Source organism: Mustela lutreola, chromosome 9 (genome assembly GCF_030435805.1).
Source record: "Mustela lutreola isolate mMusLut2 chromosome 9, mMusLut2.pri, whole genome shotgun sequence".
Lineage (NCBI taxonomy): Eukaryota > Metazoa > Chordata > Mammalia > Carnivora > Mustelidae > Mustela > Mustela lutreola.
This window is the reverse complement of record NC_081298.1, coordinates 121,587,595-121,614,255: the sequence shown is the minus strand read 5'-3', so window position 1 is coordinate 121,614,255 and position 26,661 is coordinate 121,587,595. Positions and strand designations below refer to the sequence as shown.

The following is a 26,661-nucleotide window of genomic DNA, read 5'->3' as shown; positions in this document are numbered from 1 at the left end:
TACCTGTAATCATTTGGTTTAAGGTGGTTCCTGCCACGTTTCTCCACTATAAAGTTGCTGTTTTTCCTTTTTATCTATTTTTTATTCACTAACAACAGCCTACATACAATGGCTGGGGAGGGGGCACTAAGCTTTACTTCCTAGAGTGAGATATACATAATTTATTTATAATTCTGTAAAGAAGATTTGTCCCTTCTCATTTATTTACTCACTTAATTATGCCAGTATGAACTTGTTGATACTTTTTTCCTTTGGGTTATTCAGTATAATTTATTTTTGTTGTTGACATTGTGTGACTTTGGCCAGTAGGGTACCTTGCAGGTTGGTTCTTGTGTCCTTTTGGGCTTCCATCTTTTTTTTTTTTTTTCCTTTTAACTTTCTAGCAGTATACGATTCTTGTATTTCCCCTACCACAGCTCTGGACTCAGCATTTCTCTAAGGAATCCTAGTTCCATTTTTTCAAGAATACTATTAGAAACTAAGATTTTGGCACTGATGGTGCTCTGTAGTAGTTTCCTATTAGTGCTTGTACCATGAATGACGTGGCTTAAACAGTACACATTTATCTGGGGCGCCTGGGTGGGTCAGTGGGTTAAGCCTCTGCCTTCGGCTCAAGTCATGATCTCAGGGTCCTGGGATCGAGCCCTGCATCGGGCGCTCTGCGCAGCAGGGAGCCTGCTTCCCCCTCTCTCTGCCTGCCTCTCTGCCTACTTGTGATCTCTCTCTCTGTCAAATAAATAAAATCTTAACCAAAAAAGTACACACTTATCATTTGCAGTTCTGGAGGCCACAAATCTGAGTTGTGGCCACTGGATTAAAATCAAGGCACTGGCAGGACTGGCTTCTTTCTGTAGATTCTGTATAGAATCTTTTCGACTTTTCTGGCTTCAGTTGGATGCTCAGTCCTTGGCTTTTGACCTCCTTTCTCCACCTTTAAAGCGAGCAAGGACCGGTTGAGTCCCTCTCTCTTTAACATGAGTCTTTTCCTGCTTCCCTTTTCCTCTTTTAAGGACCGCTATGATTACACTGGGCCCCGTAGACTAATCTAGGATAATCTTCTGTCTTAAATTCATCTAATTCTTTTTTGCCATGTCACATACTCACAGTTTTGGGAATTAGGATGTAGACGTCTTTGTGGGGGTTGTTACTCTGCCCACCACATGCTAGCTGTTACCGGCCCTGTCAGTGTGCAGAGCTAGTAATGTACTTGCTGAGGAATTCATTTTCCATAGGGATGGATTTCTTAGATGGAGGTTCATCTAGAAAATTGAATAAATGGCAAATCTTTTACAGCATGAAAGATAGGTTTTAGTCCCACAATAGGATGAACTCAAAAATTATAACCAAGGAGTCTTATCTTGCCAACAAAAGCTGTCAGTAACTAGGTGTTTCTTCAGTGCCAAGCAAGACTTTGTACTCTCTGCAGGTAGGTATGATAATCTATTTGTGGAGTCTGTGATATTTGCAGTGAGGGTTGTTTTTATCTTGGAAGTTAATCAGCTTAGAAGAGGGATATAGACAGCATAATATAATATAAAATATAAAATGTTGAATCCAAAGAAGGTAGGGCTTAGGGTTTCCCTGACTTTTGTGTAGTGTTTAGCACCCTGACCTAGGTTGAAATTTTAAGGAATACCTACTTGTTCTGGATTTATATGTAAATTATTGTTATGCATAACTACACCCTCAGTAAATACAGTATTTGTTCGTGATTGCTGTGATTTAAGTTTATACAAAAATGTGCATCTGTTTATATCACTCATTCTCATTTAATGGAGGCCTATGGATAGCATTTCCTTGATTGCATTCATACCCTCTATTCAGCATTGAAAATAAAGTAAAGAGGACAGTTTTTATGTTCCACGTTGCATTTGGTTTCTGGTGTCACATGTATAGTGCCGTAGTAGATACCATATGAATTAATGACTACATGGACAACAGGGAGACATCAGATCAAATTATCTTTAAGTCCAGTTTTTAGAGCAGTAGGTGAGTAGTGCAAATATTTTTATGATTCCTTTAACTATATTCATCTATGCTAAACTGAAAAAAGAAAAAAAATGTATGAAGAGCTTATTTATTTATTTATTTTTAAAGATTTTACTTATTTGTTGGGGGGAGGAGGCAGAAGGAGAGGGAGAGAGAAACCCAGGTAGACTCCTTGCTGAACACAGAGTCCACCACAGGGCTTGATCTCACAACCCGGAGAGCAGACCTGAGCCTAAACCAAGAGTCAGACGCTTAACTGACGACACCACCAGGAGCCCCAAAAGCTTACTTTTTTACAAAATGATTTTATTTATTTATTTGACAGAGCAAGGAAGCATAAGCAGGGAGAGTGGCAGTGGGTAAAGGAGTAGCATGGGGCTCAATCCCAGGGCCCTGGAATCATGACCTGAGCCGAAGGCAGACAGTTATGCACCTGAGCCACCTCGGCACCCTAGAGCTTACTTTTTTTAATTAGAAAGAATGCATAATGTCAAAAATACTCAGGTTTTGTTGTTGTTGTTGTTTTTAAGAACTCAAAAACTTGATAAAAGATAATTTAAGCCAGGGAAAACCGGGTTCTAAAGTTAGGCAATAGTTTTCAGCAATAGAGTATGTTCAGGTATTACTCCTGTCTGCTTTGAAGAGAAGGCAATGTTGATAACTTCAGTGAGGTTTTAGAAAGAAAACAGTGGTAACAGAGTCATGCCAGCATCCACAGAATCTATCTTTATAAACCTGCCAGACTCCCAGCCCTTGTCTGAGGAATTCAGGTGATAGATGGACTGTCTTCCAATGGAAAAGTTTGGGGGAAAAAAAACAAAACAAAACACCAAGTAATACAGATGAGTTTCAGAGGACAGGATCAGTTGCCCAGTTATTTATCCAGCCATAGATGTATGAAATAAATACCAAAAAATACATGTTTGAAGATCTCCACAATGTTAAGAAAACTCTGGGTGTTGCTTTAAACACAAAGTATGCATTGATGGCAATGGCGTGGAAAAAGAAGTTCACTCTGAATTTGTTCTTATGATTTTTATGAAAGGGAGAAAAATGTTTAAGCTCAAGGGAGTAGGAAAGATTCAAAAGCGTAAGTGATGTATAAATGGATATGAGAAGACAGAGGCACAGAGGGGAAGAATCATCTTCAGAGGAGAGATCCAAGAGCTAGACTAATGCAGCCATTTTACTTCCCTTTCTGTGATTTCTGAAACAGACTGTTCAGAAAAGTATCATGGCATAACCCCAGAGGTCTTGCTACTGTAGCTTGCTTCCCTTAGGGAAGCAACAGATGGTCTCACTTGGAATGGACAAATACCTTCTACCTCTCAGTATTGCTCAGTCTAGAACATTCTTTATACATAGGAAGACAATCTAGACTTAACATTTGTGGAAAATGTATCATTTTAAGGGGAGTCTAATATCAAAAAATGGGAAGTTTAAGCTCCGAGGAATACATAATTCCCCTAGGAGAACTTAAACTATGTTTACCTACTAATTTTAGAGAGATTCAAATACCCATTGCTGAGAGTCTGTTTGGTGACTGGTTAAAAACATAACTTTGGAGCCAAACTGCTTGTGTCTGAAACTGGGCTTTATCACTTATTTGCTCTTTGAGTTGCAGTGTGCCTCAGTTTCCTCATCCATAAAATAGGACAGTTTACCTAATTCATAAGGTTGTCTTGAGAATTCATTGAATTAATGAAAAATGCTTTGAATAGTATCAGGCACATAGCAACCATTCAATAAGCATTTTTAAAAAAAATTTTAAATTTTTTATAAACATATAAAGTATTTTCAATAAGCATTTTTATTTAAATTGTTAACTCTTTGGGGTGCCTGGGTGGCTCAGTGGGTCAAAGCCTCTGCCTTCAGAGCAGAGAGCCTGATGTGGGGCTTGATCCCAGGACCTTGGGATCATGACCTGAGCAGAAGGCAGAGGCTTAACCCACTGAGCCACCCAAGCACCCCTGCTGAGCAGAATTAATGAAAAAATCCCATACCTAGACTCACATGGGGAACATTCCATGAAACCAAGAGTAAAGAGAAAACCATGCAAGCTTCCAGAGGGGGGAAAAGATTAGGTTATCTACACAGATCAGATTGATGTCAGATGTCTTAGCAGCCCTACCAGATGATGGAAGACCGTGGAAAAATAGCTTTGAAATTCTCAAGGGAAAATGATTTGGAATTTCAAGTTTTGTTTTTAGCCAAACTGGCCTCCAAAAACTCGAGAACAAATAAATACATTTTAGGAATGCAAAGATTTAAACATGTTTTGAAAGGAATTCCTTCAGGAGGACTAACAGAAGACCATAAGATAAAAGAAACAGTGATAAGGAAGCCAGTCAAGTCCAGGCAATTAAAATTATTTCTGTGAAGCATAAGGAATGCGTTAGTAATAATAATAGCAACTTTGGGGGAACTATTGGATGATTTATGCAAATTTGGAAAAGCACAAGAGGAAAGCATAGGTTTTTGGGGAGAAGATTATTGTTTAACTCAATGTTGATAGAAGTTTAAATGTTTGTCAAAAATGAAAAGTTGGAAAAAATTTCAAGGATGTCCATTAAAAGAACAAAACAGGGTGTATAGTTTCCAAACCACTGGAGTAGGAGGTAGCAAACTGCTCCATAAAGGGCTAGGTACTAAATACTTCAGGCTTTGTGGGCAATACCGTCTCTCTGCCACACCTGTGCCGCTCCGTGGCTGTGGCTCAGAAACAGCCATAGACAGTCTCCGTAACATGTAGGTGTGGCCGAGCTCCAATCAAACTTTGTTTATAAACATAAAATTTGAATTTCATATAATTTTCATAGATTACAAAGTACTATTCTTGACTCGTGGTCTATTCAGAGACAGTGGGCTGGGTTTGGTCCATAGTTCGTGGACCTCTGCATTGGAGAACAAAGAAGGGAGTGGAGAAAAAATAATTTCAGCTAAAGACAGAAAAGGGGAAAACGATGGGCAGAAATCACGAAGTCTAGCAAACATAAAACATAAATGATGTCAGTAAAAGAAGCAGCAGTTCTCCAATAATGTGAATGGAATAAACTTTTCCATTAAAGACAGATTCTCAGATTGGGTACATTCTACATGATAATAGGTCATAGTATAACAGAACAGGGCTAACTGAAGTATCATTCGCATAACAGTGCCAGTTAGCAAACTGTGACCCAACCACCTTGAGAGAAGGGAGCAGGAGAGAAGAGTACTTGGAAACTTTTATAGTGTTGTGACATTGTTAACAACTTCCAAGTGTGTGATCATTGTTCTAGTAATTCATTTTCTTGCATTTCACAAAACTGTTAGTCAATAATGGTTTAGAGATTAAAACTGCTTTGAGCAGCAATAGTAGAGAATACAATGTCGGCATCAAAAAATGAGGTAGATCCATATGTATATGTGATAAATGAAAACAAATCACGGACCAGTATATAAGATACGATTTTAAGTGGTTTTTTTTTAAAGCACCAATTGTATATGTAATGAGTTTTTTAAAATGCAGAATAATTCATATCAAACTGTTAACTGTGGTTCAACTAAAGAGAAGTGATGATTGTTGGACCTGGGGGCTTGAAGGACATGGAGTATTTTCTTGTTTGAATCTACATAGTTTTATATTGTTTGACATTTTTTTTAAACTTTTTTTTTAAAGCTGTATGTTTTCATTTATTGTATAATGTTTCTTAAACATTTGATTATTTAAATGGACGATCTCATGGTCCTTTCAATACTTGGCAATTGAATATCCATATAGAAAACAAGGATCTTAGCCTCTGCCTCACATGATATACAAAAATTATTTTTAGATGGATTATAGAACAAAATGTGAAAGTTAAAGCACTAAAGCTTCTAGAAGAATGCATGGAATAATGTCTTCAGAAATTGGAGTAGGCAAAAATTTTTTTCTTCTTAAAAAAAAAAAAAAAAAAAAAAAGATTTGTCAGAGAGATCGAGTGCAGGCAGAGGAAGAAGCAGGTTCCCCAACGAGCTGGGAGCCTGATGTGGACCTATTCCAGGACTCCAGGATCATGACCTGAGCAAAGGTAGACACTTAACCCATCTTGAACCACCCAGGGATTCCCTAGGCAAAAATTTCTTAAGACACAAAAAGCATGAGCCACAAGGTCACAACTTGTAAATTGGGCTTCATTAGTATTAGATGTAAGTTCATAACAAGACACCATTAAGCCTCAGACTGAGAGATGATCTTTGGCATATTATATCTTTGAAACCTAGAATTATGTATATATTTTCTGTGTATGTGTGTGCAGAAAGTTTGGAGAGGCACTTCACAAAAAACATCAGTGCCTGTTGTGCATATGAAAAGGCTCTCAGTCAACATGATTAATCATAAGAGAAATGCAAACTCACACTATTATCCGTGGATTAGAATGGCTAAAATTGGGGTGCCTGGGTGGCTCATCCAGTTAAGTATCTGCCTTAAGCATAGGTTGTGATCCCAGGGTCCCAGGATTGAGCCCCAAATCAGGCTCCCTATTCAGCAGAGAACCTGCTTCTCCTCCTGGGTCTGCCTGCTGCTCCCCCTGCTTATGCTTTCTCTGTCAAATGAATAAGTAAAATCTTAAAAAAAAAAAAAAAAAAGAATAGCTAAAATTAAAAGGCCCCATAAGATCTAGTGTTGGCAAGGCATAGATCAGTTAGAAACTCACCTGTTGGTGGTGGGTGTGTCAGTTGATATAATCATTTTGAGAGAAAAAAAAAAAAACTGTGTACTAAGTCTGGGCGTATATAAATCCTGTGCTGTAGCTGCTTCACTCCTGAGTATTCACTTAAGAAAAGTAGGTGCTTATGCTCAACAAAAGATACAAGAATAACCATGCTAACTTTATTCCTAATAACCAAGAAGTCTCTCCATCAGCAGTACAAATAAGTTGGTGTATATTCATCTAATTGACTGTTACACAGCAATGTATAGAATATACTGCTACCTATAATTACATGGATGAATCTCATTGACTGAAATTGAGCAAAAGGAGCCAAAGATGAAAAAATACCTACCGTGTGAATTCATTTATATGCTTTATGATGAAAAAAGTCAAAATAATGGTTTCCTTGGGAAGCGGGGGACAGAGGCAGTAACTCACTGGCAGGGGGGGCAAATGGGAATATTCTGAGATGCTGGAAATGTTCAGCACCTTAATCTGGATGGTGGCCACATGTTAGTAAGCTTTACACCTACATACTTAATATCTGCACACTTTAGCTTATACCTCAGTAAAAATGTTTAAAAAGGGGGCATGTGGGTGGCTCAGTCGGTTAAGCGTCCAAGTCTTGATTTTGGCTCAGGGTCATGATCTCAGGGTTGTGGAACTGAGCTCCACACCAAGCTTCACAGTCAGTGGGTAGTCTGCTTGGGATTCTCTCTCCTTCTCTCTCTCACATAAATCTTTTAAAAAACAATTTAAAAAAGAAAACCCCAACTCAGGTTTTACCTTCTGTTATGAAATTGTGTCCTTATCCTATGCCAAATTTTTAACATACTCAGGGGCTTTTTTTCCTAGGTCTGCATTATTTTCCATTTGTCTATTTCTGTAGATGCATTGTTCTGGCTTACTCATGGTTGCTTTATAATACATTTAATAGTTAATGGTGTGAGTCTCTCCTACTCATTCTTCTGTTTCAAAGTTATCTTGGATATTTTCACTTCTTATTATAGATAATTTTTAGACTTAAATAGCCAAATTCTCATATACCCTCATGCCATTGGAATTTTGATTGTAATTATATGAAACTAATAAATTAAAAATTTGGAGATGATTGGTATGTGGGTCAAAGTTCAGAAACATTGTGTTTCTCACCATTTCCTCCCAGTTCTGTAGTTGTCTTCATGTAATGCCTACAGGTTATTTTTATTTTTGTACCTTTTTGTTTTGCTATTGTGCCTGGGAACTTTTATGTTCCCTGATGTACTAGTATTATTATAACTTCTTAATCTCAATAACGGTAAAAGTTATTATTTACTGACACTTTGTGCTAAGTAGTCTTACTTTATACAACAGTCCCTATCAGGTAAATACTATCACCGCATTGTGCTAATTTTTACATTTGGGGTCTGTGAGGGACAAAGACTGAACAGCTGTTTTGTGGCAGAGCTAGGATTCTAACCCAGGCAGTCTTACTCCAGAGCTATGCTGCTTACAAATACCGTGGGCCTAGGTGTCCTCAGGTGAAGCGAGAGAGACGAGTAGGAAGGCCAAGTGTGGGATCAAGTCTAACAATGATGGATAAGACTGACAGTACAGGGCGCCTGGGTGGCTCAGTGGGTTAAGCCGCTGCCTTCGGCTCAGGTCATGATCTCAGGGTCCTGGGATCGAGTCCCGCATCGGGCTTTCTGCTCAGCAGAGAGCCTGCTTCCCTCTCTCTCTCTCTGCCTGCCTCTCCATCTTACTTGTGATTTCTCTCTGTCAAATAAATAAATAAAATCTTAAAAAAAAAAAAAAAAAAAAAAAAAAGACTGACAGTACAGTGCGTGAGTAGTAATTGGTTGTATAAGCGCAAGACTTATACTAAAGTGGATTGTCGAGTGTACCTTCATTTATATTTGTAGACTACAGGATTCTAGTTTGGACTTACTCAAACCAAATCATCTTACAATTTTTTAAGTGATTAACCAATGGTTTAATGATCATTTTCTATATTCCCAGGGTGTCATTGTATTTACCAAATGATGACAGTTACTGTTTTAGTTGTGTTCTTTGTTTGCAAGGAGCTATCACTTACTCCCTCTAGTTGAAACAGTGAAAGTATATTGTAAAGATACACATGACCGTAAGGGAGACGGACTCCTGTGGATATCCAAGAGATGGATCCATAGACCGGCCAGCCTTTGTGGAGACTAAAAATGTCTTCTGTTCCAGATTAAAATCAGCTATAGGCATCTCAGCAGCAAGATTTTAGATCTTTCCTGCAATGTGCTGATTTTATGTTCCCTCAGCTGCTGCTGGCATATTATCTGCCATCTTGTCCGTCTGTTTACTTTCATATTGCCAGTATATTTTCTCCATGGTCCCAGGTAAAATTTCTGACAGATCATTTGATTGGCCATCGTAGTTAATGTGTTTGGGCCAAGTGTCTCATGCTTTATAGACTACAGAACAGACAATAGGTTGGCTGAGTCAACTTTACCAGTAGTTCTAGTCATTTCGGCCAGGGAGGGATGACTGGTTTGGTGAAACATGGCTCATCTAAAACGACCTCCTTCAGTGTTCAGTAACAAGGTTGATTTGCCCTAAATATAAAGGAAATGTGATCACAGTATATATTCTGGTTAATGTGTTTAGTACCCATTACACCTTTTCCCTTTTAAATAAAATCTAAAGAAGGGGCTAACTTTGAAAATAGCAATTGAATTTATAGGTTAAGTAGTATAGCAGGGGAAATACTTGACATTAGAACAGTCTCTTGCTTACTGTTTTGTAAGCCTGATAACATGTTGTATATCTCTTGTAGATATCTTGTTTAAAATGTCTGGTTAGGATCATTAAAACTGGAGGAGTTACTGACAAATATTGGGGAAGTTTTTTTCCTGGCTATTTTAATAGCTGGGTTTGACTTGAAAAGAGGTTTTGAGAATTTTACAAACCCATGAATTTAACAAGAATATTTTCTGGTGTATGTGTTACTTAACCAAAGATCAGTGCTGAATTTAAGGTATATCATGAGATCCTTATTAGGATAATAGATAATTCATGATAAAAAATTGAAAAATTCAATAATATGTGGATATTAACAATAAAATTATATGTAAATGCTTGTTAAATTGATTCTAGGTTGGGCCATGCAGGCTGCTGCCTATATCTTCATTCATAGGAAATGGAAGGATGACCAGAGCCATTTTGAAGACATAATTGATTATTTTTGTGATATCCGTGAACCACTGCAACTCCTCCTATTCCCAGAAGGGACTGATTTCACAGGTAGGTAGCCTGGGATCGAATCACAGAATTTTAAAACATGAAGGAGCTTAGAAATCACTTGATCTAAACTTCTGTTCTTCAGATGAAATCAGTGAAACCAGTAAGATTAATGGTCTTAATGGTCCACCACTAAGTCATTCACTCTGAATCAGTAGCACACCAGAACCTAGAATTCCTGGTTTCCAGACCATAGACTTTATGATGGGCAACTCCAAGAGGTCATTATTATTCACACTTGCCATCCTAGAGCTTTATATTTTAAGTCACATATAAGTGTCAGCCTTTTACTTTTATATAATTTCTTATAATTTTTATGGAACCACAAAATTAAACCCCCAAATAGCCAGTGAAAGCTTACGAAAAACAAAGCGTCATTTTAAAATGCCCTTTCTGGGCACCTGGGTGGCTCAGTGGGTTAAGCTTCTGCCTTCAGCTCAGGTCATGATCTCAGGGTCCTGGGATAGAGGTCCGAGTGGGGCTCTCTGCTCTGCTGGGAGCCTGCCTCTCCCTCTCTGTCTGCCTGACTCTCTGCCTACTTGTGATCTCTCTGTCAAATAAATTAAAAAAAAAAAAATCCCCTTCCTGTTCCGTATATTCTCTGTCCTCTTTTAGGATACAAATATATCCATTAGACCCTTTTTTCTCAACTTCTTTTTCATAAGAAAAGGGTATAATAGGGGCACCTGGGTGGCTCAGTGGGTTAAGCCTTTGCCTTCGGCTCAGGTCATGATCTCAGGGTCCTGGAATTGAGCCCTACATTGGGCTCTCTGCTCAGCGGGGAGCCTGCTTCCCCTTCTCTTTGCCTGCCTCTCTGCCTACTTGTGATCTCTCTGTCAAATAAATAAATAAAATCTTAAAAAAGAAAAGAAAAGAAAAGAAAAGGGTATAATAGTAACCAGTTTCATTTATTGTTGTTTTAAGTTATTATGTTGCCCTTCTCTGGGTATTTTAAAGCCTTATCTCTAATTAAGCAGGAAAGGCTTTGTCCTGTCCTCAAGAAAATTCAGCCTGCACTGAATTGTGGAGAGGACACAAGAGGACATATTTAAGACTTTTCTACCTTCCTAGATATTAAACTATATACATATATATATATGCCAAGATGCCACTGTATCTCAAGGAATTCTTTAAAAATTAAAAAGGAAATACAGTCTTTTATCCTTAATCAGTGGTTCTCACACTTTTTTAAAAAACACGGGTCATTTTTGCGGATGAAACTGCCTATTGCAGTCTGGAATTTAAGACAGATTGAAGAAGTGTTGTGGTTGAATATTGGCAGGGTGGAATAAGCTTGGACAGGAAGCAGTTCTGTGGAATCCAACTCAAAAGATCAAAATTCTAAAACTGTTAATTCCCTGCTTACTTCAAGAAAGATACAGCAGAATTTGAGAAGGATCTGGTAGATAAAGGTCTGCTGTACAAGAGAAGACAGACTGAAGGAGGGTAGAACTAACGTCTAAAAATTGCAAATAGGGGTGCCTGGGTGGCTCAATCATTAAGCAGTTAACTGCCTTTAGCTCATGTCATGATCTCAGGATCCTGGGATTAAGCACCCCCACTAGGCTCTCTGCTTGGCCTGTTCTCTGCCTCCCACTCACATTGCTTTGTTCCCTCCCCTGCTATGTCTCTTTCTGTCAAAAAAAAAAAAAAATGAAATCTTAAAAAAAAAAATCACAATAGTATGGAAGGCTAGTACATGAACCTGTCTTCCAAATCCTCGATACCAGATGGAGGTAACTGAGAGCTACTGAGAAGGACAACCCTTAGAGCTTCAGAGGGGAGAACATACCAGTTCACTGTGTGTACATAATAATTTATGGAACCCAGTACCTACAAAGAGTTCAAGATGAAAAATACAAACTACACAACTATTTAAGTGAATTGGTAACTAAGCCATACTCTGCAACTGAGGAAAATTGAGGTATTTTGGGAAACATTTACTGTTAGGTCCGCGGTCGAAGGAATGAGACTGATACAAAGCGAAGGTGAAGCAAAGCTTTATTTCTCGCCAGGCACTGAGAGTCAAACTGCCGACCGTTTGGGGCCGCCTCTTACAGAGAAGGCGACCCCTCCCTGCCTTACAGACTAACTTTTATAGAGCAAAGGCCATGTGGTTGAGCCTGGCCACACATAGGTGGCCAATGAGATTGTAACACACAGAGAAAGCTGCATAGGCTAGGTTCCACACGAGTGTCCAATTGAATTACAATTCACCCCATAGTAGCTGTTTGAACTAGCCTATCACCTTGGTCAGAAATGGCACCCAAAAGGTGCCTAAAAGGTGGGGCCCACACTCCTTGGTAGCTCGGGAGACAGTATGCGCGCCCCACTGATTGGATGTCTCCACCGGGCGCGGCGCGACTCATCCCTGCATTAGGGCTCTTATCTCCACCTGACCTGACCTGCCCTTGTATTTGGGCTCTGTTATCAGGGACTGGTTGACCAGATTTTACTGGTTTCCCTGGTTTCCCGGACTTGCTTTTAAGTAAGCCCCCTGGGGGGGTGGTGGGTAGGGTCAGTTTAAGTTTTACTGCATAAACAACAAAATGGCTGTTCAACAGAGGTGGAGCCGCTCTGGCTGAATAGGCCCTTACATTTACAATTGATACAAGGTAGAACTTTTTGAATTAACCGTTACACATGGAACTGAACTAAATGAATCATGGCAATTTTTATTGAATAATATGATGTACTAAAATATATGCTTATTCTATAGGTTTGATTTTTATAGTGAAGATTCTAAAAGTAGTTGGATCACAGAGGATAATACTGAGGATAATATTGGCTGCATATTGTTTAAGCTTGAAAATATAGGTTGTAAATTAATTGATTCCTAGAGCTCAACTATCACTACTAAGTTCTGATGGACATACAGCTGTATTAAATCTTTTATTACTAAAGAATATATAATACTTAAATTTGGCTGCTGAAATACCAGCTGTATTATAGAAAGTAATTTACTGAGATGATAGATGGATTGATATTTGTGAATGCCAAAGCAGACACTAAAGAATGACACCTTTGGATGTTATTTAGTAATTAATAGCTAATGGAAAAAAAGCTCTGGATTAATGCTACTTTTTGGTATATGAGTGTTAAAATGTTTATATGTTAACTCTTCTAAGCCTCTAAAATTTATATTTAAAACTTTTTTCAGTCTATTTTTTTTCTCAAGTGTCTTTTTTACATGATGAACTTAACCTCTAGTGGCATATTTTCAGGGTCCAGAATACTCACCATTACATGATGTAGTTGCATATTTTTTAAGTTAAAATGGTATTTACATTTTAAAGCCAACTTTCAAAAGCTAGATTGTTTGCCAAATAGAGAAAACAGATCCTGAAGCTTTCAAAAGGTTTCGTTTTTGTTTTTGTTTTTGTTTTAAACAGGATTATACAGGTAGTTTTAATCTGGGATAAATGATTATCTTTATTAATTCAAGGGTGTTTTAGTTTTACCACAGTTAACTTGAAACTTGGGATTTTTAAGCCCAAGGGGAATGTTCTGTAACCCTCTTTTAAATTCTGAGTCCAACTTGCTTGCATATTTTCAAAGTAGTGTGTTTAAATATGACTTTACATATATTTTATCTTTATATGCTATTGTTGGCTTAATTTTGGGGGGGGGCTATGGAAGTCATATATGTGAACTTGGGAATTTTAGAAACATAGAAAAGAGCACAAAAGTTGCTGTAATTCCACTGCCCATAAACAGACACTATTAAAAATTTGGCCCATTGCTTTTTGATCATTTGATCACAGATGCATGCAGGCGTGCACACCACATGTGCATAAGCACACACATACAGTTTTAAATAGTTATAAAAAAGAATTATACATTTCTTTGCACTTAGTGTTATCTTATCTTTCCTACCACTATTTATTCTTATAAAACATGTGTTTCGAAGGGTGGGCAGTTCTAGATTATATTGGTTTATTAGGTAGGGTTGTCTAGCAAAAACAGAACCAATGGGATGTGTGTGCATATATGTATGTGTATGTACTTGTGTGTGTGGAGAGTTTGAGAGTGAGAGAAATTGAGATGGGAGTTGAGGATTTATTTTAAGGAGTTGGTTCACATGATTGTGGAAGCATGGCAAGTCAAAAATCTGCAGGTTAAGTTAGCAGGCTGGGGACCCAGGGAAGAGTAACAGTTTGAGTCAGGAGGCGGTCTGGTACAGAATTCTTTCTTGCTGGAGGAGCTTAGTCTTTTTCTATTTAAGCCTTCAGGTGATCAGATGTGGCTCACTCGCATTATGGAGAGTAATTTGTTTATATAAAGTCTTCTGATTTAAATAATCTCATTGAAAAATACCTTCACAGAACATCTAGACTAATGTTTGAGCCAACTATCTGGGTACTCTGGCTATGCTAGTTTGATACATGCACTTGATCGTAACCATCGGTATACTATAATTTTGAGTTCTGTTTCTGTGATTGGGAAAGGAAAGCTTTTCTGGGTTTTAAGAATTGTAATAATACATGTAATTAAACACTCTTGTATATAAAACTTCATTTAATAAATGTAATAAATGAATGCCCTGAAGCTTTATATATAAAACAAAGCCCCTACTTTCATGAAGCTTATATTCTATGAGAAAAGAGAGTAACAACACCCGTTAGTTAACAAAAATGGGTCAAATATTCATAAATGCTGTGCGGAGAAATAAAGCAAGAAAAGGACAGGGAGAGGAGTAGATAGAGCACAGAGTACTCTTTTATATAAGGTGGTTAAAAGAAGCCCCTTAAATTTCTGTGTAAGTAGAGACTAATTGAACAAAGCAGAAAATGTTGCAGGTGTCTGGGTACAAGGCATTCTGGGTAGGGGAATTAGAACATCTGCACAGACCCTAAAGTGAAAACATGCCTAGCTGATTGGAGAACACAGAATGGCCAGTACTGTCTTCAGAGCAGATGGCGTGCTGGCACTGGAGTGTTACCAGTAGTGAGCTGACAGGGCAGGAGGCTGTGGTCAGAAAGAGGGAGGCTAGTGCAGTCTAATAATCAGAGTCTGGGGATGGGTGGATGAAGTGGGGATAGGAGGAAAACTCTGTATCTCTGTGTTTCTCATTATTATCTCTACCTCCCCACATTGTGACTGTATGTTTTTAGTACTTGTGTGCCCGCCCATTCTATAGCAGCGTTCAGTTTTATCTTCAGATCCCTAAAGGCTGTGATGAACTGGAAGAGGAAACTGAAGAGTAGTTAACTGCTTATCTTTGTCATATCCCTAGGATTCCTCATTCCGTGGAAGGGCCTTCTAGCTGTCTATCAAATACTGTTTTGGAGTCCCATGTCCAGGATATTCTCCTCAAGTGAACATGAGAGGAGCTGTTCCTTTTTTCATGTTTACAGCCTGTACTTTTGCTGGGGACTATGAATATTTAGTTCTTGAATTCTCAGTTTTTCAATTAAAAAATAGTATGACACCTTTTAGAGGCATATTCTTTGAATATTTTAGTGTTGTGGCATCCATATATGGTTTTTTGAGGTTTGAGGACTCCGTGATCTTAAATTTATTCCTAAGAAGGTTGGGTTTATATAGAGAAAGTTTTTTTTCTTGTGACTTGGAATAGGCTGTAAATTTCAGGATGCAGCTGAGAGTTGCAGATTCTAACATCTGCTGTCATCAGAAGGTATTTCATGATCTCTCCCAGCAGTTGAGGCCAAATTTCTGAACACTACTTTTTCCAAATATATTTGCTGAATAATGGGTTTGGTTCTTCTTGGAACTTATAAAGTTACCTCATGGAATGGAAAAAGAAGTTTTTGCCAGCAATTGGAACATATACTTGACTCTGTAACTATATTCAGCCAAACCATGTTCAGATGTTTGTACATGATGTGCTAATCATGTGCCCATTCTGTTGGGGAGTGGTTTTGGTTAGTAATATTAGCATGCTGTATGCCTGAGCAAGGTAGACATTTCACTTTGCATTGAAGCCCTAAATTGCTGGGTTAAAAAAAAATTGTTGAGTTGATATATTTGATATATTGGCTACTTATTTTTTCTGGTTGTCCTGGTCCTTACATTTTATTAGTATCTTAGTTTTATTAGCATCTTTTAGTATTTCACTTTTCATTACGTGAAGACTACTTTATGAAAATTTTAGCTTATTCACATTTGATTTGTATTTCAGTTTTTGTTGTACATTGACTACTTTATGAAATCTCTTAAATAATTTTAAAAATTTCAATATGAATTTCAGGAAACAGTTATAAAAAGTCCCATTAATACTTTATTATAAAAATTTCTAAATTCCAAAAACTCTGTGATCTTTGTTAGGAACCAAAGTGTTTATATCTTCTCAGTCAACTCATATATGCTATATTCAATAATTACAGATGAATTAACTGCCATTTTATCAAAAAAATTTTCCACTATTTTCTTATCTCACATTCCCTTATTTTATGGCTTCTCATAGTCTTTTGTTTTGTTTAGAAAACAGCAAGGCTCGAAGTAATGAGTTTGCTGAAAAGAATGGACTTCCGAAATATGAGTACGTCTTACACCCAAGAACTACAGGCTTTACTTTTGTGGTAGAACGTCTAAGAGAAGGTAAGCACCTGTCTCAGAAGGCTATGTTTTTATGTTAAGTGGCAATAATTGTTAAACTTTGTATGTAGCCCTTCAAAATTTTAAAAAGTATGGCTTTTTTCTCAAGATAGAAGATACTTTGTTCTTATACGAAGTTGACCCCATGAGCTAAAATATCTTATTATGTATTCTTTAGAAATGTCAGAGATAGCCTTAAAATATTTTTCTCCTCTCAGAATAGACAGAGATAGACTATCATTCCATTTTTAAATTTTTCTCAAAGCACCAAAACTTTCTCGAAAGTATCTTAATACTATGCTGTTGTTCTGTATAGCTTAAAAAGTATTTTTGAATTTTTATTCCACTTACTCCAACAAATGATTCTGGTTAGTAGGAAGGCAAATACTACCTCTGTTTTCTAGTTAAGCAGAGCTGGCATCCAGGGAGGTTAGTAAATTTCTGTAGATGAGGGACAGAACGGCATTCTTCCGCTCCCAGTTTGTAGCTCATACTGCTACACACACTTCCTCAAGAGTAGTGTCTGTTGACAGGCATGTCAGGATGAGGTGGTGCTATTGATGGTATCACATCCATTTAAACATGTACATTTTCATATTTTTTAGGTAAAAGTATACATCTTATTTGTATGTTTATATATTGCTTCATACATACGTTGAGACAAAAAACATATATGAATATATATGGAAAAGGAACTATCCAGAAACATGCTGAAGTGTTACTGATTTTGTAAGAACGATTTAAAGCCCAGAGTCACCTAGTGCAAGAAAAATCTTTTTTTTTTTTTACGTGTTTGTGCTCTCCACTCTGATTTCTACCAAGCTATACTATACTGTATGCTGATGACATTTATGACAAATTGTCACCCTCCTCTGATAACTGCTACATTGTCATAAAAAAAAAAGTTGCACTTCCTTACGTAAGAAAAGCTGTAAAGTTCTTGGATCTTTCTCTAAGTAGCATTAGTGTTGTTCCTTTAGGGTTTAATATACTTTAAGATACAAAGTACAACCTCAATGAACTGGGCCAGGCTGAAACACCTTTACAACTAAGTACCCATGATTTACAAAAAATATATAGTCAATCCAAAATTGCATTGCTAGAGTAAACGGAAAACGTTACCCCTATTAGTGTGGCTTGCTCTTGAAATTCTGTGGTCATAACCAGTATGAAATGGACATGTGGGCTTGGTGGTCTTATTGCCTGTGAATACTGAGTGTCCATCTATCCAGTGAAGCCCCTGAAGAACATAGTTCTTCTTGCCTGTGGGATGGGTCAGGGAGGCACTGAGACATTGAAGGGGTGTATTTTGTTGTTGTTGTTGTTTTTTAATGTGGTACCACTTAACTGTGGCATCCAGCTTAGGCTCACCCTTCTTGTTCAACAATATGTTTTCTATTTTCTCACTAATCTGATAGCTTATAGTATTTAATGATTTCTTTAAAGGTATTTCTGACATCATGGAACACATTCATCTACTAGATTTCTCTGTAAACACAAGCATGCTATTGGAACACATCTTTTTACTAATAAAGATCTTCCTAAATGTAGGCAGGATACTGGATTATCTTATCGTGGATAAGGATGTATCTATAGACCTCTCTGTTCTAAAATCTGGAAGATATTTTAGAAGCAAGTTGATTTATAACTTCGGGGAATGTGTGTTACTTAGTCATCATCACTCAAAATAGTCAACAACCACAGTGTGTAATTTTTCCTGCTAGAGCTGGCAGCTCTTTCCACCCCCACCCCCACCCCACTGATTCCACACCCCCCCATATCAGTAAAAAAAGAGAACCACAGTTAGATGATTCTATTTACTTCAGTTAGAAAAGTAGAATATATTATACACTATAATAAAGAAATAGGATTATTATGATTATAATAGTAGTAACAGCTAACATTTATTGAGCCTTTACTAAATACCAGGCATTGTGCTAAGTATTTTATATGCATAAGGTCAATTAATCCTGACAAGAACCATGCATGGTAGTTATTGTTACTAATAATGAACTTGTAGGGTAAAACTGAAGCAGAAACTGAGGTGAGGAAGCTTGTCAGAGTTACTGGAATCTGGTTCATCTGATTGAATATCCCGTGCTCTTTCTACTCTAACTTGGTGCCTCTTGTATTTGTAGTATGATTTTAGTTAACAATCTCCAAATCATAAAGCATTTTTGTAACAATAGTAAACTGGTTGGTTTTCCTCAAAAAAGAGCTTTAAAAAGGGGGGGAAAAAAAGGAGCTAAGTGGCCAGATCGTGGAGGGATGGTGGTCCCAAAGGAGGAGGTTATGGTTCTGCCCAAGATTAGGGTATCAGGCACACCTAAGGAGGCATCAGGTGGAGAGTCAAGGTCAGCTCCACTCCCTGGGAGCGGGAGCTGGTGTCAAGTGAACATATAAAGTGTCATCAAGGGTCAGAGGTGAAGAGGACCTTAGAAACTATTGCGTCCAGAGTACCATTCCTAGAAAAGAAACTGAAGCCTCAGAAAGGACCAAACCCAACTTTCTGACCTTTAGGTCCCTGAGATCTGCTTTAGATACTCAAGTTATAGGAAAAAGAAGCTGTTAAAACAAATGACCCTTGTAAATAAATTATTCCAGTGGAATCCTAAAGACCATATATTGAAATGATTTATCATAAAGTAACATCTTCACTGCTCATGCATACAACTCAAGTCAGTGTTTCTGACATCTGTTTGCCAGTCAGCACTAATGGGCTCATGAGAAGTTTAAGACATCAAGAAGCTAAGGATGAAGTCTTACCAGGAAGGACCCAGTAAATGAAAATGCAAAATGAAAGTAGCTTCTGTGCCTCTGTTCAGAATATATTTCCCTGAGATTAAGAACATTTAGAAAACCCACACTTTTCCTGAAACAGTGCACCCATTATATAACATTATACAGATGTATCATTTCTATGGTAGTAACTGCAAGAAATTTATCCCGAGTACCTTAAATTTCACCATTAATGTACTTGCTTTATACTTATATTAGATCATAACCTTCGTAAGGGTATGGAATGTTCTGCACATAGTGACCCAATCAGTATGAGTTGAATTAAATATTTTCTTTTATTTGAAAAAATAAGACAAGCATAGTGTCCTAGCATGTTCCCCTTAGCGTATATTACACTGATAGATCAAGGTCACAGATGATTTCAGGTGCTTCTAACTTTTCAGTATGATTATGTAAGGTTTTTTAGTACTAGATTAGCCAAACCCAAAAGGAATTTCTTTTCCTTTTTTTTTTTTTTTTTTTTTTATTAAAGATTTTATTTATTTGAGTGACAGAGTGAGTGAGAGAGACAACACAAGGCAGGGGGAGACGCAGAGGGAAGAAGCAGACTCCTTGCTGAGCTGGAATCCCGGTATAGGGCTCGATCCCAGGACCCTGGCATCATGACCTGAGCAGATGCTTAACCACTGAGCCACCCAGGTGCCTCACAAAAGGAATTTTCTAACTTAGAGGAAAAAAGGCTTTTATATGAAAGTTTTTTTTTTAATTGACAGCTATAATAAATTTATCACATAATTTTAAACTTTTGTAATTCATTCTCACCAAAAATTAGTTATGTCATCATCATCTCTGGTTCTTCATCATTTTAAATGATAGCTTTACTCTTCTTTGATTTTAAATAAAGATTTGGTTCCACCATTGCTTGATATTGTTAAATGTTTTATAAGCAATCACTGAGCTGTAACCATGCAATAATTACTTTCATCATTAGGCGGCACAGATGTGTACATTTGAAACAACGAAGTTAGGTTGAAGTGGTTGGGGGTGAGAATAAAACACCTCATATTTGTTTGAGGGTATGTCTTGTTTAAAATATGAGCTTGCCTACAAGAAGTTTATAGTCTTCATGGGTAGATAAGAATACACATGGAAAAATCCAAAACAAAATGGGACTGTACAATACAATGACATGCTAAATTTTATATATAAATGTTTTACTGAATAATTATAGGGAGATATCAGGCAGTGTTGAAACACTTCACTTCTTTAAGAAGCTCCATCTCCCTTGGACGTTGAAGACTATGTGTGATTTGGATAAGCAGAAACAATGATGGCTGAGGGCAGGGTAGGAAGAGTACAAGAGAGGGCATGAACTTTGGGGCAGTAGGAGGCTGAGCAGTAAACAGGCACAATGAATGCGATCGAGCTGAAGACGTGTACTGTAGAATAACAGACAATAATTAAGAAGGCTCTTTGGAGCCATTGTTGAAAAACTTACCTTCTACCCCCAAATAATCATCTCTTTAATCATACATTTCTAGCTGATATCATTTCAGGCAAATCATCTCATATGTTAAGGCTCTGAAACATCATATCGATATACTTAAGTTTTGGGATTTTTAATTCCAAGTAAAATAATCCATATGTTAACTTCTTTTTAAAATATTTTACTTACTTATTAGAGAGAGAGAGAGAGAAAACATGAGTGGGGGGAGGGGCAGGGGAGAGAGAGAAGCAGACTCCCTGCTGAATAGGGATCCCGCTGTGGGGCTTGATTCCAGAACCCTGAGATCATGACCTGAGCCAAAAGCAGACGCTTAACTGACTGAGCCACCTAGGCACCCCTAAAATAATCCATATTTTAATCTGTGTTTAGCTCATATGCCCAAAGTCTGAATATAAAAGATGCTTTCTTTCTACTAATCTAGGGGATACAGGGCTAGTCCCTAAGGACAAAATAAACTCCCACTAGGTAGTTTTGATCAGCGTATCTGACCAAACTCTTCAGTCTGTATTCAGGGAGAGAGAATTGTTCACTGGACCCCTGGATTACCTATAGTATCTGGTAGTCCTGTGTTCGGCTCTCTCATTTTGGTCTACAGTAGTTCTCATTTGCTCCAAAAAAGTTGGCCATTGCCTAGACAGTAAAAGCAGTATACCGTAGATAGCTCAGTCTTCAGTGTTTTCGGACAATTTTAATTTCTTGGACTTTTTGCTTAGTGCATGAGTAAGCATGACTTGCCTGTAGGAAATGTTCTAGTGAGGGACCAAAGAGGGCCAGCGCAAGCCGCCCCTCCCCGTGGCTGACACTGCCTTCATCCTCGTTGATGAGCCTCCCCCAGGACTGCATTTCAGTGACCTTCCTAACAACTGGCGTATTTTAGGAGGCCAGGAAGAAAGGCAGACAGACAGACTATTGAAATATTGGGTGCATTAAATGCCATGCACTCTGACTTTTTCATGTGACTTTTTATTGCTGAAAACTATGATAAAGGATAAGACCTTTCCCTTACGTTAAAAAAAAAAATGTAATTATAAAGTAGCTCTCTGACATTTGCTAGAATGTTTTCTGAAACCTTTTCTGTTTCCCCAAATTTGCAAATATCTCTGTAGCAGAGCAGTTGACCCTCTTTTGAGATTGTTTTACAGAGAACAAAGCTTTTATCTATTTACAGTGATGAATAGAACACAACAAACCTAAATTATACTGATCAGTAGGAAAGCACACGGATCAACTAAGGGACTTGGTCCCACACATCACGAAGCAGAAAGGATTTAAGTTTGTCTCAGCAAAATTATATCTGACTTCATGTCAAAGACCTTTGGAACCTCTCAGGTCAAATCTCTGAATGTCGTGATATGCCTTTAGATCTTTAATTGCATTTCTTTGGTTTTCTTTATTCATTTTAATTCTTTCATAGCAAAAAAATCCAAGCTGCTCATTTAGGATAGATCTTGGCATTGTGTTAATGAAAAAAAGTCTTGGTAGCTTTAATAAGAAGTGATGGAAGCCCTATGCTCTGTACATAAAAACCACCATCTAACCAGTACCTATCACATGCCAGACGCTGTGTCATTCACGTGCTTCTCTACCCTGCCCATGCAGTGCTAACACCCAGGGAGCTGATTAGAACACAGATGCTTAGGTCTGGGCTGAGACCTGCTGCATGAATCACAGTTTGAAAGTAGGGTCCTGAGCTCTTAGCCAACCCACTAGTCACTGTCCTACAGACCCCTTCATTTTTATGACTGCACTAGGCAATGCTTTGCCCCATGCCAGCCCTGAGGAGACAGACACATTTTAGCAACTTGCCCAGGGTCACGTGGCTGCTGAGTGCTGCATGGTTTCAGCTCCGCTCTCTTTGATGCCAAAGCCCATGTTCTTCCCACTGTGTAGTAAGTTAACAGTTTTTCTATGCCAAGTGCTTCAAAAATGTAATCTTTATGGTTTTTTTTTCTTTTTCTTTTCCCTTTCCAAGACTTCTCCCTGGTATCCTTGGCTTATACTGTGCATTTTGTTTAAACAGAAAAATATATCAAGGGTTTCCTTTTTAAAGTAAAGCACGTCCTTTATTTTTCTGGCTCCTATATTTACTGGCTCCCCCTCCATTTCTGTAGTCCTTAAAGCAAAACAAAGAAACATAACACTCATACTGTCTGTCCTTTAAAATTGTGGTTCTGTTTTTTTCTTTCTTGCCACCAAGTCTCCAAAAAAAGAAAAAAAGCCAAATGACCTGATTTTTCTCATCCTATAAAAATGGGATATTTATCATAAAAACAATATATTTTTAATTAAAGATTAGGAAATTAATTATAAAGCAGAAAAAGGTACCCATAGTCTGGTCAGTTACTTCTCAGAAATACTGGTGCATACTTTTTGATAAACTCTTCTTGTGTTTTTCCACATGTATTCATATATAGTAAACAAAATTAAATCATCATATATTTTGTTTTAGAAATTTTTTTAACTTATGTTAATGTTTTCTCATTATCCTTGAATAATTTTTATGTTAATATATTCATGTTATCAGATAGAAGGACAACTATTTATTAAACTAGTCCTCTGTTGTTCAAAGTTAAAACTGCTTCTAATTTACCACCCGTATAAATAATACCAAAGTATGCATAAATCTCTGTAATTCTTCCCTTGGGATATATTTCCAAGTCTAATGACTGAGTCAAAGAGTATATATATATTTTTAAGGTTTTAAAAATTTTATTCTTATTCTGTCCTATTTTATTTGGCCACCAAATTCTATTAATGTTGGTCATTAGAGAGACACGGCAGTGGTCATTAGAGAGACATCCCCCCCTTCCTGTGTTTTCACGGTGGCCTGAATGGATGGGGTCCCACTACTTCTCCTTTTTACTTCCTGGCTTTCTGACTGGTCGGCCTCTGGTTTCTTCTTTGCTAAGCCATACTGCATTCAGCTCTCAGTCAGTGTTCATAATGTACCACTCTAACGAAACTGTGTATGTGTTTAATTATTCGGTAAATGGTTTTTTGGGGACATATGTTGTTTGGCCTGCTGAGATACGAAGACACAGCCCTTTCCTGTTTAAGGTTTAGAAAAGAATCATAATGCAGTGTCATAAGAGATATGAATACAAAGCATCTTGAGGACATATAGAAAGGTTAGTTTGTCTTTACCTAAAGGGACACTGAAGAGGTGGCATATGAACTGAGAATTAAAGAATAATTGGCATTTTCCAGGGAGGAAAGTCATTTAAACATTTGCAGCACTTCCATATTCCTTGATCAGAACTTTCTATAATATGGTTCCAATCTACTTTCAAAATTTTACCACTCAGAACCCCCTTCATGCCATGTGAGCCAGCCTATTTGAATTAATTGACTATTCTTGACTGTGCCTTAATGCCTTCTGAATTTTGTCTTTGGTTAAGTCTGTCCAGGTTAAAATCTGTAGTGCTTTTGCTCTTTTCTTTAACTGCTGAATACTGTTCTTCCTTTAATGATTTTCTTCTCAGAGTCCATTCCTATTTTCCCTAGTTGGCAGTCAGTCTGAACTGAGTATCTTTCTTTTTCCTCTCTAATAGGGCTCAACAGAAAGGACCTTTTACTAATATCTGCTCTAATACATTTTACTTCTTAATTTGTTAAAAGGACAACAGTGGTCATGTCACCTAGACCATTAGGGCAAATATTTTATTTCTAAATCCACCGAATACCTTTCTGTCTCTATCTTGCGACCCCTCTTAGTGACCGCTGATACTGTTGTTCTTGTTGAAATACTCTTCCCCTCTGGGCTTCTCATTTTTTTCTCCTGCATCTCTGGCCGCTTCTCAAGACTCTCCTGCAGGTTCCTCCTACTTCTGTGTCCATTCAGTATCTGTGTTCTAAGGCTCTCTTGGGTTCCTTTGTTCTCTCATTGCACACATTCTCCCAGGCCATGTCACTCAGGTTGGTGGCTTAAATGATTAAACATAGGCTCATGGCTCCTGAGTTTTCTGTTCATAAAGCCCTTCCTTCGTGCAGAGCCATACGTGTGACCTTTGTCACTTTGGAGGTGCTACAGGCACTTCATCTTCAGTGTTGAAAATTGAACTTGTCATTTTCCCCTAAACAGTTTTTCCTCCTGTACGCCCCACAGCACATAATGCTGGTGGTGTTATGAAGATAATAGTAATAATGGCTAAGATGGAGTACTTACATACCAGGAGTGTTCTGAGTGCTTCACGTGAACTCAGTCATTTAATTCTTAGAGGAGGTTTTATTATCATCTTCGTTTCATGCATAAGGAAGCCCAGATAAGAGAAGTTCAGTAACAGTCCAGGGTTTCCACCTGTGAAATGGCAGAGCTGGGGAGCCTTTGCCTTCACCAGTACGCATCATTGACTCACTTACTCCAGTTACAGTCTGGGGGTCATTCTTGGACCAGCCCCCTTTTCTCGCAGACAGTGAAATCCCAACCAGTGCCTTTGGGTTCTGTCTCTTCTTTGTCTCTCAAGTTCACTCTTTTCCTTCTCACTGCCATCATATCTCCCCTGAATTCTCATACAGTGGCTCAGCAGGGCTTCCTAGTTCTGGGCTTGCCTTAACCAGGCCTTTTTCCACATTGAACTGGAACTTCAGGCCTTTTTCTGAGTGAGGGAGGCAGCACGCTAAGTGAGGTGTTCTGGCTCTGGAGTCCAAAGACCTGCTTAGAATCCTGGCATCACCCGAATGAGCAGTGTGTCCCTCAGTGACCCTTAGTTTCATCCTCTGTAAAATGGAACAACAACAGTGCTTACTTTATAGGACTCTTACAAGGATTCAGTGCAGTGTATAAAGCACTTAGCATAGTACCCAGAAAAGAGGAAGCACTCAGTAAATGTTATAGTGCAGATCTCATTGTGTCAGCTTCTGGCTGAAACTTGTCTGGGGTTTAACAATGCTGCAGGGTTAAACTTACTTTCTTTTAACGGGGTCTACCAGACCTTCATGACCTGACCCATGCTTACCCCTTCTGGCCTCTCTCTTATCTCCTTTGTCCTCCTTTTTGTCCTTGCTTTCCTGAACTGCTTCCCACTCCCGGAGTGCGCAGTGCTCCAAAACCTTCCCTATGAGGGCACAGCCCTTCCTACTAGCCTGTAGGTCTCAGCATAGGTTAGCAGTTCATTCAGGAAGCCTTTCCAGCTGTCTTAGACATTTGTGTTCCTCCAGATGAGTATGTGCCCTGCATAAAAATTTTTACTACTGTCTTACTCTTGTTTGTCTCCTTCATCTGTTAACTTTCAGTTTCCTGACCTTTAGAATCCAGTCTGTCTCATTCGCCATTTTGATCCCCAGGCTTCAGCATAGGCCTAGCATATAATCCTCTTTAAGTTTTTTGAACGCATTAGCTAACTGGCTGATGTACTTTTATACCCTGCTATGTTCCCATGAAGACTGAAAGTGCACAATGTAAGTATGTATGCTACAATGACAGCAGCACCACAGTATTAGAGAACTAAAGGGTAAATAAGGGTGTGATGTGAGGTTGGTATACAAAATATAGTGTCCTAAGGTTAATATACAAAATACACAAGATTCTATGTTCCTATCAAATAAGGGTCCATAAATTGGCTCTGAGCTTTCTGGCATCTTCTCTAGAGGGAAACTGAACGGTATCATTGACAAGATCCATAAGATTAGAGCAGATCACCTGCTCATAAAACGTATGACCATTTCCGAAGGACTTGGGTGAAGGAATCTCCTGGGGTTCCTCACAGAGGACATTGTGCCCCGTTGTGACCAGTGCCCTTACAGCATCTTTATGCTAAGTGTCCCACGTAGCCTCAGGGCATCCATCCACATTGGCTGAGAGGAGAATGAGAAAGAGCACTTCAGAGAAGGCAGTCTCGGAAGAGGCCAGAGCATCAGGCTGCGTAGGATTTAGAGTGTCTCAGCGCTAAATGTTGGGAGAGACTGCACGTCTCCTACCAATTCTCCATT

General features: G+C 38.2%; 1 protein-coding gene across 3 annotated transcripts in view; it reads left to right on the top strand.

Moving 5' to 3' along the window:
- LCLAT1 (lysocardiolipin acyltransferase 1) overlaps positions 1-26,661 on the top strand; it is a 180,824-nt gene that overhangs the window by 93,016 nt on the left and 61,147 nt on the right. For all 3 annotated transcript variants that reach the window (XM_059188701.1, XM_059188700.1, XM_059188702.1), the window contains 2 exons: positions 9,786-9,932; positions 16,374-16,490. In XM_059188701.1, coding sequence (XP_059044684.1) covers positions 9,786-9,932; positions 16,374-16,490 — 264 coding nt within the window. The remainder of the gene's footprint in view (positions 1-9,785; positions 9,933-16,373; positions 16,491-26,661) is intronic.